This window comes from Pongo abelii, chromosome 1, assembly GCF_028885655.2.
Source record: "Pongo abelii isolate AG06213 chromosome 1, NHGRI_mPonAbe1-v2.0_pri, whole genome shotgun sequence".
In the NCBI taxonomy this organism is placed as follows: domain Eukaryota; kingdom Metazoa; phylum Chordata; class Mammalia; order Primates; family Hominidae; genus Pongo; species Pongo abelii.
Window position 1 is genome coordinate 210,196,920 of NC_071985.2, and position 20,128 is coordinate 210,217,047.

Genomic DNA, 20,128 nt, shown 5'->3' on the forward strand with positions numbered 1-20,128 from the left:
CTAATTTTTTTGTATTTTTAGTAGAGACGGGGTTTCACCGTGTTAGCCAGGATGGTCTTGATCTCCTGACCTCGTGATCCGCCTGCCTCGGCCTTCCAAAGTGCTGGGATTACAGGCGTGAGCCACTGCGCCCGGCCCAGGTTTTCTTTTTTCTAGGACTGGTGCAAAGGTCTTCTACTGATCCTCCAACTCAGAGCACTATCTTCCCTGCATCTACCCTGCCTGACTCTGAGTGTCATTCCTTCAGCAGTTTCCACCAGCTATCAAAATTCAACTATTTGGTTTGATTTTCAAAGCTCTATCTGCCTTCTGCCTTTTTTGGGGGTGGCGGGGGGGCCTAGAGACTTTTATGTCTGACTGTGCTGATGGGCCCTGTCACGCACGTCCGTGTGAAGAGACCACCAAACAGGCTTTGTGTGAGCACCAAGTCTGTTTATTTCACCTGGGTGCAGGCAGGCTGAGTCCGAAAAGAGAGTCAGTGAAGGGAGATAGGGGTGGGGCCGTTGTATAGGATTTGGGTAGGTAATGGAAAATTACAGTCAAAGGGGGTTGTTCTCTGGAGGGCACAGGCGGGGGACACAAGGTGCTCAGTTGGGGAGCTTCTGAGCCAGGAGAAGGAATTTCACAAGGTAATGTCATTAGTTAAGGCAGTAACCGGCCATTTTCACTTCTTTTGTGATTCTTCAGTTACTTGAGGCCATCTGCATGTATACGTGCAGGCTTGGGCTCAGAGGCCTGACAGGCCCTTGCCCTCTGCTTGGCTTTGGTGGTTCATCGTCCACCTCTGCTGTCCCTTATGCTCCAGGCTAAAGGAGATATTTGCCCTGTGTTTGAATACCCAATGGGCCTTCCCATTTGTGAATGCCTATACTACTTCCTTCTCCCTAGCCAGATCCAAATCTTATCCATTCTTCAAGGCTCACCTCAGATGCACATCTTCTTATGAGGTCTCTGATCCCCTAGCAACATGAAATGGTTCCTCAGAACTCCATAGCATCGTGAAATTCTCTTAACACACATTGCATTCAACCTTCATGATGATGATGATTCCTTTAAAATTTCGTTGTATGACAGCGTCAGTAATATCTATTAATCATTGAGCATTTACTAGCTGGATATCTTGGGCACATTATACGACTTCTGCATGCTTCTGGTTTCATTGGTTAAACAGTGGTAATAATAGCTCCTAGCTCAAAGCATTGTTGTGAGGATTCATTTAGTTAATACAAAGAGAGCAGCAGAATCAGGCCTGACACATACTGACTGATTAGTAAATATTAGCTATTGTTACTATGAGTGCAGGGTAGCACATTACATTGATTGCCTCAATGAGCCCTCTGACCTCATGAACTAGGTTACTATTATTATACTGTTTTTTAAAAATTGTAGTAAACTACACATAACATAAACCATCTTAGCAGTTTTTTAAAAATCTATTTTGAGACAGTCTCTCTCTGTTGCCCAGACTGGAGAGCAGTGGTGCGATCTTGGCTCATTACAATCTCTGCCTCCTGGGTTCAAGTGATTCTCGTGCCTTAGCCTTCTAAGCAGCTGAGATTACAGGTGCACACCACCAGACCTAGCTAACTTTCGTATTTTTAGTAGAGACGGGGTTTCAACACGTTGGCCAGGCTGGTCTGGAACTCCTGGCTTCACGTGACCCACCCACCTCAGCCTCCCAAAGTGCTCGGATTATAGGCAGGAGCCACTGCACCCAGCCCATCTTAATAATGTTTAAGTATATAGTTCAGTAAGGTTAAGTACATTCATACTGTTGTACAACCAGTCTCTAGAACTCTTCATCTTGCAAACTGAACCTTTATACTCCTTAAATAACTCATTTCCTCCTTCCCTCAAGCCCTGGAAAGCACTGTTCTACTTTCTATGAATTTGTATTATTATAGTCTTTGCTGACTGAGAAAACCAAGGTTCTGAGAGTGATTTTTTTTTTTTTTTTTTTGAGACAGAATCTCACTCTGTCGTCCAGGCTGGGGTGCGTGGCACAATCTTGGCTCATTGCAACCTCTGCCTCCCAGGTTCAAGCAATTCTGCCTCAGCCTCCTGAGTAGCTGGGATTACAGGCCCATGCCACCATACTAAGCTAATTTTTGTATTTTTAGTAGATACGGGTTTCACCATGTTGATCAGGCTTGTCTCGAACTCCCGACTTCATGATCCGCCCCCCTCAGCCTCCCAAAGTGCTAGGATTACAGGCGTGAGCCAAGTAATTTGTTTTTAGAGAAAGAACGTGGGTTTGAATCCAGAGCCCAGGTCATGCTCTGAGCCACTTTGCAATACGTTAACCTCACAGAACATCTGTGATGTATTTTCTCTCCCCCCATAATAGTGATGGCCATGGTATGCCAAGGCCCTCCTAGGTACCATTCTCACATTTAATCCACGCAGCAGCCCTGCAGTCGTTGTGAGGGGTGGTGTCCTATTTCCCAGCTCAGCAGCTGGTACAGAATAGGGTTCAGTGAGTATGGGTCTGTTTGACGTCTTTAAGTAGGCCAAATAATACTAAATAAGTTTGTGTTGCATTTTTAATGCAATTGTCTACATTTTTAGAAAATATTGATTCTTTTTGGAGAAAACCAGCTGATATGCATGAAGTCATAAGAGCTTCCCAATCATCTATCTCCACTTCCCCCTCCTCTGCAGAGTCAATCTGCTCTCCTCACGCGGTCAGTCCCTGGGCAGCCAGTCCCTGGGCAGCCAGTCCCTGGGCAGCCCTGCATCTTTACCTCATCACTAGCATTGCGATTCACAGCCAAAGGCAGAGACAAACAGGCAGACAGGCAAGGGGACATAGGAGACTCTCCGTGCTCTGCTTCCTCCCCCTGCTGCTCCACCCCCACACTATTCCCTCTAGCCATAACCAATCCTGACTAGCCTGGAATATGCACTGGCCTTTCACGCCTCCGTGCCTTCGCACATGCTGTTCTTGAAGACTGGAATGCTTTCCCTCCCACCTTCTCCACCTCCAAACTCCTACAGTCTTACCAGCTCAGATGTCACCTCCTCTGTGAAGCCTCCCCCCTCCCCGCCAGCTAGGAGTCCACCCCCTCCTGGGTGCAGACGAGCTCACCCCTTATTATAGCACTTGGACTGCAATGACTGTTTGCAAGTCACTGTGTCCCCCATGTCCCCAACTCCTCGTGCAGTGATGAGCCTTTATCACCCCTCCTAGCAGGGGCTCACGAGAAGCCCAGATCATTTTGATTTTTTGAGGTGCCCCATCTGTTTGAAGAGATGACAAAACAGGTTTACACACATCAAGGCATGTTTTAAAATGTTTAACAAATGAATGTTTTTGATACAAAAAACTATGACAACTGTGCTGCTCACAAGATAATTATAAAATTTATTAAAAGGTAGGAACTTACAGTGCTCCACAGGCACAGTGGCCTGGTAATAGAGTACAGGTTTAAGGATATACAAGGAGGGTCTTTGATCCCATCAGCCAGTGGAGCCGACGTAATGTATAACCTTATTTAGAGATAATGTTGAAAGCCTAAATTGGAGACCCTGGCCAAATGGCTCTTCTGGCCTCTTTCCCAGTGATGACAGGCTGTCCTGCTGCTTCTGCACACAGTAGGTACTCATTGTTTGCTGAATCATGGGAACAAATATAGCTTTCCAAGTTGGTTACTGAAAATCCACATACAGTAAGTATTCCCAAGAAACACTGCAGTCCAGAACAATGGGGCAGGAAGCCACCTCCTCCTCCAGTGATCCCAACCCTGAGTCCAGCTGAAGGCTGCAACAGGAAGCCCCTCAGCCACTGTCCTTCCACTCCCTCTTCCCCACTCCCCCCAGGGGCTCCAGATGCAGTCATGCTTTCCATCCGCTCCCAGCCTCTCTTCTCTTTCCAACCTCTAGAGGGTCCCAGGTGAAGAAAAAAAAAAACACTTACAGAAGGAGGCAGGCAGCCAAGCTGAGCCCGGAGAGTCGTCCTGGGCGCCACCCCGCCCCCGCCCCGCAGGCCTGAGGAATAAAAGAAACAGCAAGAAGACAAAGAAGGGCTTAAAGCACTGGGGCAAAGGGGTGGGGGGAAGGCCTAAGAAAGTTTACAAAGCAATCTGTCAGAGAAGGGATGAAAAGGGACCCCCGCTGGGTTGAGGGGCTCAAGCCCTCAGCTCACCTTAGGCCCAGTTAGAAACCTGCAATTACTTCAGCTAGTCAGAAAGGCTCCCCTCCTCCTCGCTCCAAGGAGCGTGGTTATTAACCTCTGACCCAGAAGTTTCCCTGAGCGTGAAGCCTCAACTTGCTGGGGTTTTGGCAACCCCAAGTACCTATGCTCTACTAGGCTCAACACACTGCTCACTGGAACCCACCAAACTGGCCCAACCTCTGTTGCGTCTGAATTTCTGGAAGAAACACAATGTGAGGATAAGGTCACCCACAGTTCCTCACAGCTATTGAGCCACTGTGATTTCCCAGATTTTCTGAGCTATCCAATATACCCACAAGCATTTCTGGTAGTTTCCCTTACCACCAAAGCCAGGGTTAATAAAAAGTAACGGCTATCACCCAAGAGCGCACTCTCTGGAACGCTTTAATCATCTCACTCACGCCTCACATCCTTAGGTATGATGACCCTCATTTTAGAGAAAAGGAAATGGGCCTGGATTCAATGACTTTCCAAAGGATACATAGCCTGGATTCCAAACCAGGTTTGTCTGACCTTGAAGCCCACGCTCTTTCCACTGGGGATACTGCCTCTAGGGGACCCTCCAGGATTCCATTTTATATGGTGCTCAGATCAACTTTATTTTTATAGCCAAATTTAGCAGTGGGGGGTTGTATACTAACTTTAGAGATATTAATGTTACTAAGTTCTGGTAACCCGCTACCATCGGACCAGCCTCGGATCGATTTTAGATGAGGTAGGATGGTATAATTCTGTGACATCTGAAGAATTCTTAGCCCCACAGTTGCGGGTGGTAAGAGAAGGAATGGGAAAGTCTGCATTATGGCTGGGTCGGGTTCTTCTAGTTCTTTTTAGACACTTGAGTAATTTAATCATAAATAATCGGGCACTGGGAACAGGACACTCACTAATAAAAGCAAGGCCTGGAGTTATGTTTGAAAAAAAAATTTCAAGTTCCTCAGTGGGTGGATCTATCTGCAAAACAAAGGCCCCTTTCCCAGCCCAGGCAGAGAAGTCTCCTGTACAGTTAGAGACAACAGGCTTCCGGGCACGTAGCCAAGGTTCTGGGGATATTTATAACTTGAAGAGGGTGGGAGTCCCTAATAAGCTGCTATATTCTTTTTCCATCACTTCCCTCTCCAAGGCTACAGCGAGCTCGGAGCTCTTCCCCACGCAGAATGCCTGCTTTCCTCAGTGCTCGACTTCCATTGTCTAATTCCCTCATCCTGGCTGGGGAAAGGGAGAGCTGCGAGTACTCCCGTTCCGAGGAACTCCAGCTGAATGCAGCTTAGTTGCTGGTGGTTTCTTGGCCAGCCTCTGTGGTCTCAGGGATCTGTCTATGAGCCTGTGGTTTCTCTGAGCTGCCTGCGAGTCTGAGGCCTCGGGAATCTGAGTCTTTAGGATCAGCCTACGATATCTGGGCTTCGCCTGCAAGTCTACTGATTCGGGATCTACCTGCGGGTCTGAGACCTCCGGGACCTCCCCGTGCTCTCTAGAATCTTTCTGAACGCCAGGTCTGAGACAACGCTGCGGCTCTGGAATCCGTTCGCGGTCTCTCAGGTTTTGGAGACGACGATCTAGTGGATCTTTTGCGGGACAGGAGGTAAGTCTGTTCGTCCCCCACTCGGGTTTTCGGCTTCCTACCTTCAACCGGACGGGGACTGCTAACATCCTGAAGGCCCGCCCGGATCAGGGCCTCAGACGCCCAGAGTCCCTTCGGTGCGGGAGGCCGCTGGGAGCCCCTGTAGCAGACAAGCCCTCTGGGACGATAAGGAGGGCCCGCCCCCGCCCAGGGCCCTGGCTATCTCCTTCTTACACGCCCTACACCGCCACCCGCTTCTGAGTCCCCCAGGGTTTTCGCCTCCCCGCCGCTGGACGCCACTCAGCCCGCCGCTCGAGGGGCGCCCTCTTGAGAAGGACGCAGTCGCACGCCCCTACAGAGTTAAAGCGCCGAAGCCGAAACACCGCCAGGCTCTACTGCCGACCGCACTCCGGAGTCGCCCCGGCGCCGCGGGGCCTCTCGGGAGTTGTATTCTGTACAGAGCAGCGCGGCCGCAGGCGCTGCTGGGAGATGTAGTGCGTGGGCGGGGCTCAAAGTTCCAGCGCGGCCTCCGAGTCTCCCCTGGGGAGTGGGCGGCTGCCGCTTTCCTCTCCGGCCTGTGCTGTCAAGCAGGGGCTAATTCTAGCCCAGCTCAACACAGGCCAGCGCCTAAATTAGGCCTGACTTCGCAGATAGTAAGGGCCGACTCAAGAGAAGCTTCTAGGGACGTGAGGCGAAGCAGGGCAGCCTCTAGCTTAATCGTGCTGCAGTCTCCATAAGAAAAAAGCGAGAATACTCCGCCCTGACTGGGAGGACGCGCTTACTTCTTCACCCTTTTGTTCTTTTCCCTCTTTGGCTTTTGGCCTCTGGCTAGCTTTTGTACGCGGGAGTGGAACTCTAACTCCCGGCAGGCCATGGGGGCTGGCACAGGCGCACTAGAGGCTCTTGGCCGGGCTGTGGGAGGCGGCCCTAGTGTTCCGCCTCTGATTGGCAGAGTGGTTCACGAACTTCGCTCGCTGATTGGTTGAGGCAGCTGCCGGAAAGGACCCGGCCTCGAGATGGCAGAGCGGAGGCGTTCCCTGGGCTGGGCTGAGCGCCTCCTCCCTGAGACAGCATCGGTCTAACCCCCGGCGCGGGAGGGACCCAGCCAGGGGGCTGTCCTAGTAGATTCCGGCATTGCCTCCACCCCGCTGTGGCGGAGACACAGAGGGCGGGTCGCGCTCGAGGGTCAGGGAGGAGAGTGACCCGGCCCTGGTTCAGGGCCCTCCCTGCCCGCCTTGGGGCCAGAGCTCCAGCCCTGGGGAGTGGGCAGGGCCTGTTTTCCGTGCCTCACGCCCTGCTTTTCGCCTCCTTCAGCGCTGTCTGCTAGCTGCTTTTCCTGCTCTCTCTCCCTGGAGGCGAACCCTTGTGCTCGAGATGGCAGCCACCCTGCTCATGGCTGGGTCCCAGGTAAGCCGGGGGTGGCTTCTCAGACCTTGTCTCTGCTTACCCACCTCGTCCGGCGTTTCTCTGCTCTGCAAGTCCCTGTGGGAAATTCCCTGGGATTAGTAATTCGCTGGCTTCGATATTCTGTCTCCAGGGGCCTAGTACCAGGCCAGTATAGTCACAAACAAGCATATATCGAACACCTGCTGTATGCCTTTAAATACAGGGGAGATAAAAGATGGACGAGATGGGCGCTACCTTCTAGCTCACAGCTCACAGTTCACAATCTGTAGGGAGAAAGACGCATCCACTTAAGCGTGGCACAATGTAATAAGTGCTCTATTTGCTGTAGGAACAAAGTGCTGTAGTGTGGGAATCACTTCCAAGAAGTGGGCGTGATTAAGTCTATCTGGGGCATCCAAGGGGAGTGGAGCAGTGCAGAGGGGTAGGGGGCATTGAAGAACAGTTGGTACTGCAGCGGGACCTTAAAGAGTAGTAGAATTTCGCTAGTGTGAGAAGGATATTCCAGGAAAAGAGGAACATGATGAGTAAAGGTATGGAGCGATGCAAGTGCCAGATATGTCCTGAGAAAGTCGCAGCCAGAGGATAAAGTTCATGAGTGGGGCAGGGATAGCTGGCCATGGGACCAGAGCAATCAGCTCATAAGTTGCTGCCTTCTTTACCACGTCTCTTTTTTGCTTATTTCTTATTTGGACTCTATAGGTCACATTTAATATCTTTTTCCTCCTGAGTGTTTCTAATCATGTTTCTAATTTCAAGAAGTCCTAAATACATTATAGTAGGGAAGTATCGTGTGATTTCAGGCACCTGTGACGTTTGAAGATATGGCCATGTATCTCACCCGGGAAGAATGGAGACCTCTGGACGCTGCACAAAGGGACCTTTACCGGGATGTTATGCAGGAGAATTATGGAAATGTTGTCTCACTAGGTAAGTAAGGATTCTACCTTTCTTCGCCTCCACGTTTTTGAGATCGTGTCAAAATGACTTAGTTCTTTCAACACAGCCTAGGGGTTTGATTTTTTAAAGCACTTAATTGTATATTGGCTTGACTTGAGTCCTCAGGCAGATCTTTGAACATGGGAACATCCAGGTCATATTGTCTAAAAAGAAAAAAACTGCTGCACGTTTTAGAAACGTTCAGATTTCTTGTGCCCTGAGTCATTTTCCAATCTCCAGCCTGTTTGTACAGATCACTGACCAAAAAGGTCTGGCATAATAGTGCTTGCCAGAATATAAATGCCCCCGTAACTAGTGCTTTTACTCTAGGGTGCTAAAAGATGAAGGGATTCTAACCCAGGTTCACGGGAGGGCGAAAGCCACCTTTTTGTGTTTGTTTTGGCTTCAGAGCCCTAGCTTTGCCTCAAGTTCCTTAGCTGAGTAGGTTCTCATCTAGACATGTTTCAGTGTTGATGATGATAGATTTGTAGTGTGTCAAATGCTGTTCCGGAAGAATGCTGAAATAGATCACAAATTCTGAGAGGGCAGCTGATTTTCTTTTTTCCATGGTCTGCAAGCCTGTCTTCTCTCTTTGCTGTATTTTGGTCTGGGTGTAACTAGAATAAAGAGTATATTCTTGAGCTGAACGGTCTTTTGACTCACTTTGCCTCCTGTCAAGACTTGACAGACATTAGCAAGCGTGTATGGGTCACTAGGTCATCTGCCATTCATTAGGACTAATCCTTTTTTTGAAATCTTTATTCCCATAGCCTTTTTCAGAACAAAAGGCAACTCTGAGAGCTTTCCTTTTTAACTTGAGCTTTCTCTGATGTCCCTAGTTTCTTGAATCCTTTCTTTATAAAAGTAACCATAAATAGTTATCTATCCAGATCTATTGCAGTCTGTAACCCAAATATTCCACTTAATCCAACAAAAGCAAAAAATGACAGTCTTTAAAAAATGTGAATTTACAATTCTACAGTTTAGCCCCAAAAGCACTTGTTAGAAGGATGGAAGCACCAAAAAACTAGTTTCTTGCCCAAATAAGTTTGGGAATGGGAATGGGTTTTAAAATGATTACAAGGCTTTTTTTTTTTTTTTTTTTTTTTTTTAGACAGGATCTTGTTCTGTTGCCCAGGCTGGAGTGCAGTGGCACGATCACAACTCATTGCAGCCTTGACTTCCCAGGCCCAGGTCATCCTCCCATCTCAGCTTCCTGAGTAGCTGGGATCACAGATGCCTACCACCTTGCCCGGCTAATTCTTTTTATTTAAAAAAAATTTTTAAATTAATTAATTTATTTTTTTGAGACAGAGTCTTACTCTGTTGCCCAGACTGGAGTGCAGTGGCCCAATCTTGGCTCACTGCAACCTCTGCCTCCTGAGTTCAAGCAATTCTCCTGCCTCAGCCTCCCGAGTAGCTGTGATTACAGGTGCATGCCACCACGCTCAGCTGATTTTTGTATTTTTAGTGGAGACGGGGTTTCACCATGTTGGTCAGGCTGGTCTTGAACTCCTGACCTCAAGTGATCTGTCCACCTCGGCCTCCCAAAGTGCTAGGAATACAGGCGTGAGCCACCATGCTCAGCTTCTTTTTATTTTTTTATTATTTTGTGTATGTGTGTGAGATGGAGTCTTGCTCTGTTGCCCAGGCTGGAGTGCAGTGGTGCGATCTCAGCTCACTGCAAGCTCTGCCTCCCAGGTTCACGCCATTCTCATGCCTTGGCCTCCTGAGTAGCTGGGACTACAGGCACCCGCCACCACACTTGGCTAATTTTTGCATTTTTTTTTTTTAGAGACGGGGTTTCACTGTGTTAGCCAGGATGGTCTCGATCTCCTGACCTCGTGATCTGCCCACCTCGGCCTCCCAAAGTGCCGGGATTACAGGCATGAGCCACCGCACCCGGCCTACCTCTTTTTATTTTTAATAGAAGCGAGACCTCCCTATGTTCCACAGGCTGGTCTCAAACTCCTAGGCTCAAGTGATCCTCCTGCATCAGCCTCCCAAAGTGCTGGGATTAGAGGCCTGAGCTACTGCATCTGGCCTTATAAAGCCTTTTTACCTCAGGATTCCTTAGAACCTTTAATGTGTTATTAGGCATTGTGAATTTTGAAGGAAACGATATTGTATGTACCATTTACCAACCCAGTTTATCCGTGAACCCTTTTCTCCCAAAATACATACTTTCTTTCTGAAGAGTGTACTAAGAAACCCAATTTGGAGAATGCAGTGTCTGGTATATAACTCCTTGTAGACAGTGGTTGTGTATTTTGATTTTCATTTGAAGACTGCATGTGAAATATACTTAGACAATGCCAAGAATGTTCTCAGCCAGACATCTTTTTTGCCTTCTTCAACTTTCCCACTCCTATTTTCATTAAAAGGTCACTGAAAAGTAGGAAGTGACATTTGTCAGTCACTTTTCTGTCAACTATGACATAGGTAAAGATTCATTTTTCTCCATATTAACATAGTTGGTTCTGGCCGGGCACGGTGGCTCATGCCTGTAATCCCAGCAGTTTGGGAGGCTGAGGCGGGCAGATCACCTGAGATCAGGAGTTCAAGACCAGCCTGGCCAACATGGTGAAACCTGTCTCTACTAAAAATACAAGAAAATAGCTGGATGTGGTGGCGGGCACCTGTAATCCCAGCTACTCGGGAAGATGAGGCAGGAGAATCGCTTGAACCCAGGAGGCGGAGGTTGCAGTGAGCGGAGATTGCGTCATTGCACTCCGGCCTGAGCAACAAGAGTGAAACTCCATCTCAAAAAATAAAACAAAACAAACAAACAAACAAAAAACCATAGTGGCTACTTAGTAAATATTTTATGATGCTACTAATGATGAAGGCTTGGCAAGTTAAAAAATACATACTCACAAAATACCTAGAATCTTGCCTTTTAGATATTCTAATTTAGAGTCTCATATTTTCTGCTTCCAGTATTCTTTCAAAACACGAATATATATAGTTTTTTTTTTAAGAGACAGGGTCTCGTTCTGTCACCCATATTGGTGTGCAGTGGCACAATCACAGCTTATTGCAGCCTTGAACTCCTGGGCTCAAGTGATCCTCTTACCTCAGCCTCCTGAGTAGCTGGGACTACAGTTGCATGCCACCACATCCACCTAATTTTTTAAATTTTTTTGTAGAGATGGGGGTCTCCCTATATTGCCCAGCCTGGTCTTGAACTCCTGGCCTTAAGTGATCCTCCTGACTTGGCCTCCTAAGGTGTTAGGATTACATGCATGAGCCACGGCACTTGGCCTGTATAGTTTTCTTAATGAATCATTAATTACAGTGATACAGAACGTGAATTTTGACAGACCTGAGTTTGAATACTGGCTCTACCATTTACTATGGTCTTGAGCAAGTCAATTCACTTGTCTGGGTCTTGGATTTCTCATTAATGAAGTGGAAATAATCACAATTCCTGACTCTCAGAATAGCTGTGATAAAGAATATATGTGATGAAGAATGTAAATAACTTAGGCTGGGCACAGTGGCTCAGCCTGACCAATATGGTGAAACCCTGTGTCTACTAAAAATAAAAAAATTAGCTGGGTGTAGTGGCATACACCTGTAGTCCCAGCTACTCAGGAGGCTGAGACAGGAGAATTGCTTGAACCCGGGAGGCAGAGGTTGCAGTGAGCCAAGATCACATCACTGCACTCCAGCCAAGGCAACAGAGCGAGACTCTGTCTCAAAAAAAAAAAAAATTTAGTATAGTGCCTGGCACACAATAGGTAATTTTTGTACTTACTAGTCTTATTGTTTACTTTTTATTACAGATTTTGAGATCAGGAGTGAGAACGAGGTAAATCCCAAGCAAGAGATTAGTGAAGATGTACAATTTGGGACTACATCTGAAAGACCTGCTGAGAATGCTGAGGAAAATCCTGAAAGTGAAGAGGGCTTTGAAAGCGGAGATAGGTCAGAAAGACAATGGGGAGATTTAACAGCAGAAGAGTGGGTAAGCTATCCTCTCCAACAAGTCACTGATCTGCTTGTCCACAAAGAAGTCCACACAGGCATCCGCTATCATATATGTTCTCATTGTGGAAAGGCCTTCAGTCAGATCTCAGACCTTAATCGACATCAGAAGACCCACACTGGAGACAGACCCTATAAATGTTATGAATGTGGAAAAGGCTTCAGTCGCAGCTCACACCTTATTCAGCATCAAAGAACACATACGGGGGAGAGGCCTTATGACTGTAATGAGTGTGGGAAAAGTTTTGGAAGAAGTTCTCACCTGATTCAGCATCAGACAATCCACACTGGAGAGAAGCCTCACAAATGTAACGAGTGTGGAAAAAGTTTCTGCCGTCTCTCTCACCTAATCCAACACCAAAGGACCCACAGTGGGGAGAAACCCTATGAGTGTGAGGAGTGTGGGAAAAGCTTCAGCCGGAGCTCTCACCTAGCTCAGCACCAGAGGACCCACACAGGCGAGAAACCTTATGAGTGTAACGAATGTGGCCGAGGCTTCAGTGAGAGATCTGATCTCATCAAACACTATCGAGTCCACACGGGGGAGAGGCCCTACAAGTGTGATGAGTGTGGGAAGAATTTCAGTCAGAACTCCGACCTTGTGCGTCATCGCAGAGCCCACACGGGAGAGAAGCCATACCACTGTAACGAATGTGGGGAAAATTTCAGCCGCATCTCACACTTGGTTCAGCACCAGAGAACTCACACTGGAGAGAAGCCATATGAATGCAACGCTTGTGGGAAAAGCTTCAGCCGGAGCTCTCATCTCATCACACACCAGAAAATTCACACTGGAGAGAAGCCTTATGAGTGTAATGAGTGTTGGCGAAGCTTTGGTGAAAGGTCAGATCTAATTAAACATCAGAGAACGCACACAGGGGAGAAGCCCTACGAGTGTGTGCAATGTGGGAAAGGTTTCACCCAGAGTTCCAACCTCATCACACATCAAAGAGTTCACACGGGAGAGAAACCTTATGAATGTACCGAATGTGAGAAGAGTTTCAGCAGGAGCTCAGCTCTTATTAAACATAAGAGAGTTCATACGGACTAAGTCCTGTAATTATGATGGCTGAGGAATGATTCATTTGAAGATACAATTTTATTTGATATCAATGAACGCCCTCAAGACTGAGCTGCTTTTATCATACTCTCCTAGTTGTGGGCCACGATTTAAACCATCAGAGATGACAAGCCATTTGAAATTCTGACCCTCAGCTTTGGGAATGTTATCTCCTCCAAAATGGTGATTTTTATTCACTCAATGGGTTACTTCATTAAAATCAGCCCCACAAGTAACTGGAAATCTGAAGACCAGGGGACAAATGCTGGTGAATGCCCAGGACTGGAAATGGAGTAAATCTTTCAATGTTATTTTCTCCCATCCTTGGCCCAAGGAACTATGCTAAGTGAAACGTGGGACTGTAATAGGGTGGTCATGGCTGCTTTGGAAAAAGGCAAATAGAGACTCTGCCTGAATTGCCACACCTATTCACACACCATAGTAGTTGGGCACACACATCTTCCCCTCCAAAGGGCTTTTTCCTTGAGTTGCTCATGCATTTGTATCTTTTCCATCTTCCTGAGGGCAAGATTTTGTACGATGAAGGCAATGATTGTCACTTTTCTCCTTCTCATTGTTTCTAATTAGCTCCTTTAAAGCTTGCATCTTTGTGAAAGCTAACTGAAGATACAGTTGAAAAGGAAAAATGAGACACAGGTTTGGGGACCAAGGACCCATCAATGATGGTGACTTTAGCAGAAGATGCCCACAGTTATTACTGCCATTAATCAGATTTATGAATTTTCTTTGGGGATCACTATAGGGAATATTGTATAGAAAATATCTTCAAGAAAAGATAGGACTATCAGTGACAGTTCAGTGTAAGGAGCAAGTGGAATTGACTCCTTCAGGGAAGGAACCACAGAGTCCCTTCCCAAGGAATGTAGGTCGTTTCTGTATTCTTTCCCCTCTAATCTTGATAAGATCAACTCTTCCTATCCTGCTAACTCTAAGATTTGATAAGGGCCACATCCCAGTGTTTATCTTAGCTTGCATCAGGGCATGCGTATGTACAGTAATGTGTATTCCTGTGGTTTTTCTAATAGCAGAAACTGAATTTACAGAGACTTAGCATGTTCTTGGGTGATATGAGTCATGTGACAGAAGTATAGACATAACTCCAATGTGAGAAATGTCCTTCTTTCATTATGGAAAATAATTTAAACACTAGTGCTTTAGTGTGCACTCTCCTGTAAGGTCTGTCTTTGTACAGAGCTAAGCACTTGTTTGTATGTGTTTGTCAATTGTGGAAGATAATGACCGGACAAATAGGTCGACTGTCCTATTCTCAGAATGAATTATCTTCTATGGCAATGAAGAACTCTTTGGCTTAGTCAGAAGGAATTAAACCTCGGTAGGAATGTATTTCCATCCTCCCACCCTACAGATATAAGTGGTTAAAATAACAGTTCGCCCAATTTAAGCCCAGTAGTGTCAGTTTTCCTAATCTTAGTCCAGGTAGGAATTAAGAAATATCTCAAGTGTTGATGCTATCCAAGCATGTTGGGGTGGAAGGGAATTGGTGCCCAGAAAATGGGACTGGAGTGAGGAATATCTTTTCTTTTGAGAGTACCCCCAGTTTCTTTCTACTGTGCTTTATTGCTACTGTTCTTTATTGTGAATGTTGTTAACATTTTAAAAATGTTTTTGCCATAGCTTTTTGGGACTTGGTGTTAAAGGAGCCAGTGGTCTCTCTCGGGTAGGGTACTATAATGAATTATTGTGACCCACAGCTGTGTGGGACCACATCACTTGTTAATAACACAACCTTTAAAGTAACCCATCTTCCAGGGGGGTTCCTTCATGTTGCCACTCCTTTTTAAGGACAAACTCAGGCAAAGAGCATGTTTTTTTGTTATTTACAAAATCTAGCAGACTGTGGGTATTCATATTTTAATTGTCGGGTGACACATGTTCTTGGTAACTAAACTCAAATACGTCTTTTCCCATATATGTTGCTGATGGTTTTAATAAATGTCAAAGTTCTCCTGTTGCTTCTGTGAGCCACTATGGGTATCAGCTTAGGAGTGGCCATAGATGACCGCATTTCCATGACCTAACTGTATTTCACCTCCTTTTCCTTCCCTACTGTTCTTGCCCCACCCCAACCAGTTCCTGCTGCTGCTTTTGGCTTTTTAGAGGTGAAGGGCTCAAAACAAGGCTTCTAAGCACCCAGCTATCTCCGTACATGAACAATCTAGCTGGGAAACTTAAAGGACGAGGGCCACACCAGCTGTCTCCTCTTTCTGCCAGTTGTTGCCCGTTTGCTGTGTTGAACTTTGTGTAGAACATATGCATCAGACTCCCTTCACTAATGCTTTTTGCATGCCTTCTGCTCCCAAGTCCTTGGCTGCCTCTGCACATCCCGTGAACACTTTGTGCCTGTTTTCTATGGTTGTGGAGAGTGAATGAACAAATCAATATGTAGAACAGTTTTCCTTATGGTATTGGTCACAGTTATCCTAGTGTTTGTATTATTCTAACAATATTCTATAATTAAAAGTATAATTTTTAAAGTCAGCAAACCTGAGAATTATTTCAGTAACCCAGCACTGATTCATTTAATGGCTTTTCATCAGAGTCATTAAAATTGGGCATGATTGTCTTTACACTGATGCATTCCATACAGATGTACAGATATTTTACACAGCTGTTCTGTAGGAATTTAGGAGTACAGTATCTTGAGCCCTTTGGTTATTGCCATATCTTGGGAAGATGAAAAAACCTGAGTAGTTTTCTATGAAGGTTATGCTGGTGACAGAAGCCACATAGGAATATTTGGTATGGGTGACTCATTAGCTTTGGGGAAGGAAAAAAAAATCCAAAAAGAAAAATGAGAGAAGGCCTTGTTGCTTTAAGGAGATATTTTGGAGTGTTCATTAAGAATACTAAGTCTCGGTGTGGTGGCTCACGCCTGTAATCCCAGCACTTTGGGAGGCCAATGTGGGTGGATCACCTAAGGTCTGGATTTCGAGACCAGTGTGGCCAATATGGTGAAACCATATCTCCAGTAAAAATACAAAAATTAGCTGGGTGTGGTGGCATGCGCCTGTAATCCCCATTACTCGGGAGGCTGAGGCAGGAGAGTCGCTTGAACTTGGGAGGCAGAGGTTGCAGTGAGCTGAGATTGCACCACTGTACTCCAGCCTGGGCAACAGAGCGAGACTCTGTCAAAAAACAAACAAAAAAAACAAACAAAAATACAACTAAAACAGTTTCTACCACACTAGGATTGGGTTCCTAGAACAGATACTTCTTACAAACAAAGGTTCTCTATTTGTGACACAGTTGTACAGTCTGCCTAAGGCTATAATTAGGTATTACCAGGGTGTGGCCACAATTTTCGAATTACTTACAAGTAATTTTCTCTCAATGAAATCTTTTTTTAAATGGACAGCCAGCCTAGGCAAAGGTAGGGATGGAAGTGCTTTATATTGGGGGAAAATATAAATATCAAAGAAACGTTTTTAATTTTGTAGCCAAGACTTGCAAAGAAGAGAAACTTTATAAAAAAAAAAAAAAACCACACTTTTTTTTGCGGGGGCGGGGGGGAGGCGTTGGGGGACAGAGTTTCGCTCTGTCACCCAGGCTGGAATGCAGTGCCATGATCACAGCTCATTGTAGCTTGGACCTCCCCAGGCCCAAGGGATCCTCCCCACCTCAGCCTCCTGAGTAGCTGGGACCACAGGTGTGTGCCACTACACCCAGCTAATTCTTTTTATTATTTTTTTAGAGATGGGGTCTCCATATTTTGCCGAGGCTGGTCTCAAACTCTGTGGCTCAAGTGCTCCGAGTCAGCCTCCTAAAGTGATGGCTTGTAGATGTGAGCCACCAGGCCTGGCCCCAGAATATCATTTAGGCTACTCTAGGCCACTCTGCCTATGGGTGAACCCTACTCTGTCTATAGAGCAGCCAAAAGTATATATACATGTAAACTCTTAGCCGGGCGTGGTAGCAAGTGCCTGTAGTCCCAACTACTTGGGAGGCTGAGGCTGAGTTCAAGCCTGCAGAGCAAGACCTCATCCCTTAAAAACAAAAGCAAAAAAACAAACAAAAAACAAAAAAACAAACAAAAAACTCTTCTTACTGCATGTTGAGCATTTTTCATTGCTGGGAAGGAAAGTTAAGGGAAGATGCTAATTCACCTGGAGAAGTGTAGCTCAAGAGCCTGCCTCTAAGAGTATTTGATATGTTAATATATTGACATTGTTATTATTATTGAGCAAATTTCCTTCTGTGTGAACTGTTCTCTAAGACCCTAGAGGTAGCCTAGGACTGTGTTTCCAGGCCATTAGGATATCACTGAGTGCACTGAAATGATAATTTGTTAAGTGGTTCCCTGGTGTTTTAGAAGTTAGTGTAGCTCCCAAAGGAGTTCCCAAGCCCTGGGAGAAATTGACTCTTTGGAAGCAGTTGTTAGATACCCACCTCTGCAGTAGAGTAGCAGATGTAGGCCCTGCTTATCAATAGGAGGCTTCAAGAACTGAAAGACTGTTAAGATCATTAGTGAAAAACAGCTGAATTAATGGGAGACAATTACCCTGTAGTGACCTAAAATGGGTCTGTGGGAAATCCCATTGCATGATCTGTTTTTCTAAATGCTTCATTCCCAAAGTTTATATCATTTTCAGCTTCTCTAAAAGTGGTTTTGTTTTATTTTTCCTTTTGGGAAAGATTGAGGCTGATGACACCAAAATCTGGCAGAGTTTCACACCAGCCCCTGCAGCTGCTTTCTGGACAGCTCTGCTTGGAAATTATCCATCAAAGCATGAACAAAATAACAAAACTAAGTTAAAAAATTATAATAGGAAATTACCCAGACATCTTGAAATCAAACCCTGAACTCAACTTGCCACATTTTCCCCTACTCCCTGCCTGCTTCTCCTATTCCTAACTCAGTCATTGCCCACTTATCCAAGCTAGAAACTTGCATATCATACTTAACTCCCATTCCTTTAGCCACCCTCCCCAAATCAGTAACAAATATTGTATAACTATGTAGCCAGTCATGCCCATACCACCTCCTAAATAGTTCCCAGATCCTTCTGCCTTGCTCTCTCTACTGCCACCACTTACCATGTGACTTTGGGCAATTATTTAGCTTTTCTGTTCCTTGGATTCCCCCTCCGCAAATGGGAGTAATTATGTCTACCTCATAGAGTTGCAAAGATTAAATGAGATCACGGGGCTCAAAATATTAGTAGCAATTATTCAGACCATCACTGGGCCATATCTCACTTACTGAAACGACCTCCTAATGAGTCTCCTCTTTTCTATTTTGATTCCCGTCAGTCTTTTCTCCCTTTCTGCTAGAACAATCTTTCTGAAAGGCAAATCCTTTCATGCCACTCTTCTGTGTAAAGCCCTGTCATGCTTCCCATTGCCAGCAGCAAACAGTGAACCTCCTTTGGTGTGATTTCTGAGGAGGTCATTCATGATCTGGCCTCTGCCACTCTCCCCAGCTCTGGTTCCCTCCTCTTTTCCTGCACTTGCTCTTTCCTGCACACTCCAAGCTGCATCTCTCTCTCCACTCTTCTGGCCAACTCCTACTCAGCCTTCAGGTCTAATACCTAACTTGCTCTAGGAAACCTTTCCCCATCCCCTAAGACTGGATCAGGTGTTCCTTTTCTGTTTTCCCTGGGTTTATCCCAATCAAAGCACTTTATCCCTGTTTTGTAATTGCCTGCTTACTTTTTTGTCTCCTCCATTAAACTTTGATATCTTTGAAGAAGTCACTGTCTTGCTCACTGTTGTGTCTTCAACCCCCAGCAAATGTTTGGCGTAGAATAAGCAGGCAACAATAAAATAAGGAGAATATACATAAACTTTATTCCCTTCATATTTCTGATTGTCACCACACCAAGCTACTCTTTTTTGGGAGACAGAGTCTCACTGTGTCACCCAGGGTGGAGTGCAGTGGTGTGATCTCGGCTCACTGCAACTTCCACCTCCCAGGTTCAAGCTGATTCTTGTGCCTCAGCCTCCCGAGTAACTGGGATTACAAGTGCCTGCCGTCACACCCAGCTGTTTCAGTATTTTTAGTAGAAACAGGGTTTCGCCATGTTGGCCAGGCTGGTCTCGAACTCCTGGCCTCAAGTGATCAGCTCACCTCGGGAGCTGATCACTTTGGGAGGCTGAGGCAGGTGGATCACCTGAAGTCAGGAGTTCGAGACCAGCCTGGCCATCATGGTGAAACCCCATCTCTACTAAAAATACAAAATTTTGTAAAAATACAAAAATTAGCTGGGCGCAGTGGTGGGCATCTATAATCCCAGCTACTTGGGAGGCTGAGGCCGGAGAATCGCTTGAACCTGGGGGGCGGAGGTTGCAGTGAGCCAAGATCGGGCCACTGCACTCCAGCCTGGGTGACAGGGCGAGACTCCGTCTCAAAAAAAAAAAAAAAAAAAAAAAAAAAAAAAAAAATGCCGGGCACAGTGGCTCATGCCTGTAATCCCAGCACTTTGAGAGGCCAAGGTGGGCGAATCACGAGGTCAGGAGTTTGGGACAAGCCTGACAAACATGGTGAAAACCCATCTCTACTAAAACTACAAAAAAAGCGGGCGTGGTGGCACATGCCTGTAGTCCCAGCTACTCGGGAGGCTGAGGTGGGAAGGTCACTTGAACCCGGGAGGTGGAGGTTGCAGTGAGCCGAGATCGCACCACTGCCCTCCAGCCTGGGCGACAGAGCAAGACTCCATCTCAAAAAAATAAAAATAAAATAATAATAATAATAATAATAAAATAAAATTCATTGAGCGCCAACTTATGTGCCTGGTATAAAACTGAATGAGACAAAGATTCTGCCCTTGTTGAATTTCTATTTTCTGGGGAGAGGGACAATAAACAAAGACATATATAATGTTAGCTGGTAACAAGTGTAATGAAGACAAATAAAAGAGACTGCTTTTAGAGGAAGTGGTCACGGAAAACCTCTCTAAAGAGGTGGCATTTGAGCATATCTCTGACTAAGACATCAGGATGTCTGGGGTAAGTGTTCTAA

General features: G+C 46.0%; 2 protein-coding genes across 3 annotated transcripts; one reads left to right on the forward strand and one right to left on the reverse strand.

The window, feature by feature from the left end:
• Positions 1-3,285: 3,285 nt before the first annotated feature.
• LOC103888892 (putative uncharacterized protein ZNF436-AS1) lies at positions 3,286-6,186 on the reverse strand. 2 transcript variants are annotated; one of them, XM_054540351.1, is made up of 3 exons: positions 5,609-6,186; positions 3,917-3,987; positions 3,286-3,760 (listed from the first exon to the last, which is right to left on the reverse strand). In XM_054540351.1, the coding sequence occupies exons 1-3, from the start codon at positions 5,822-5,824 to the stop codon at positions 3,649-3,651; spliced, it is 399 nt and encodes a 132-aa protein (XP_054396326.1). In that variant the 5' UTR covers positions 5,825-6,186; the 3' UTR covers positions 3,286-3,648. The 2 variants fall into 2 exon arrangements, with proteins under 2 accessions (XP_054396326.1, XP_054396329.1); XM_054540354.2 differs by having other exon boundaries at positions 3,286-3,612; positions 5,609-6,183.
• Positions 6,187-6,901: 715 nt separating this feature from the next.
• Positions 6,902-15,644, forward strand: ZNF436 (zinc finger protein 436; the record flags this gene model as incomplete). Its single annotated transcript, NM_001133181.1, is given in 3 exon segments — positions 6,902-7,142; positions 7,943-8,069; positions 11,867-15,644. Coding segments are annotated over 3 exon segments (1,413 nt in total). The 3' UTR covers positions 13,120-15,644.
• Between the last annotated feature and the right edge of the window lie 4,484 nt (positions 15,645-20,128).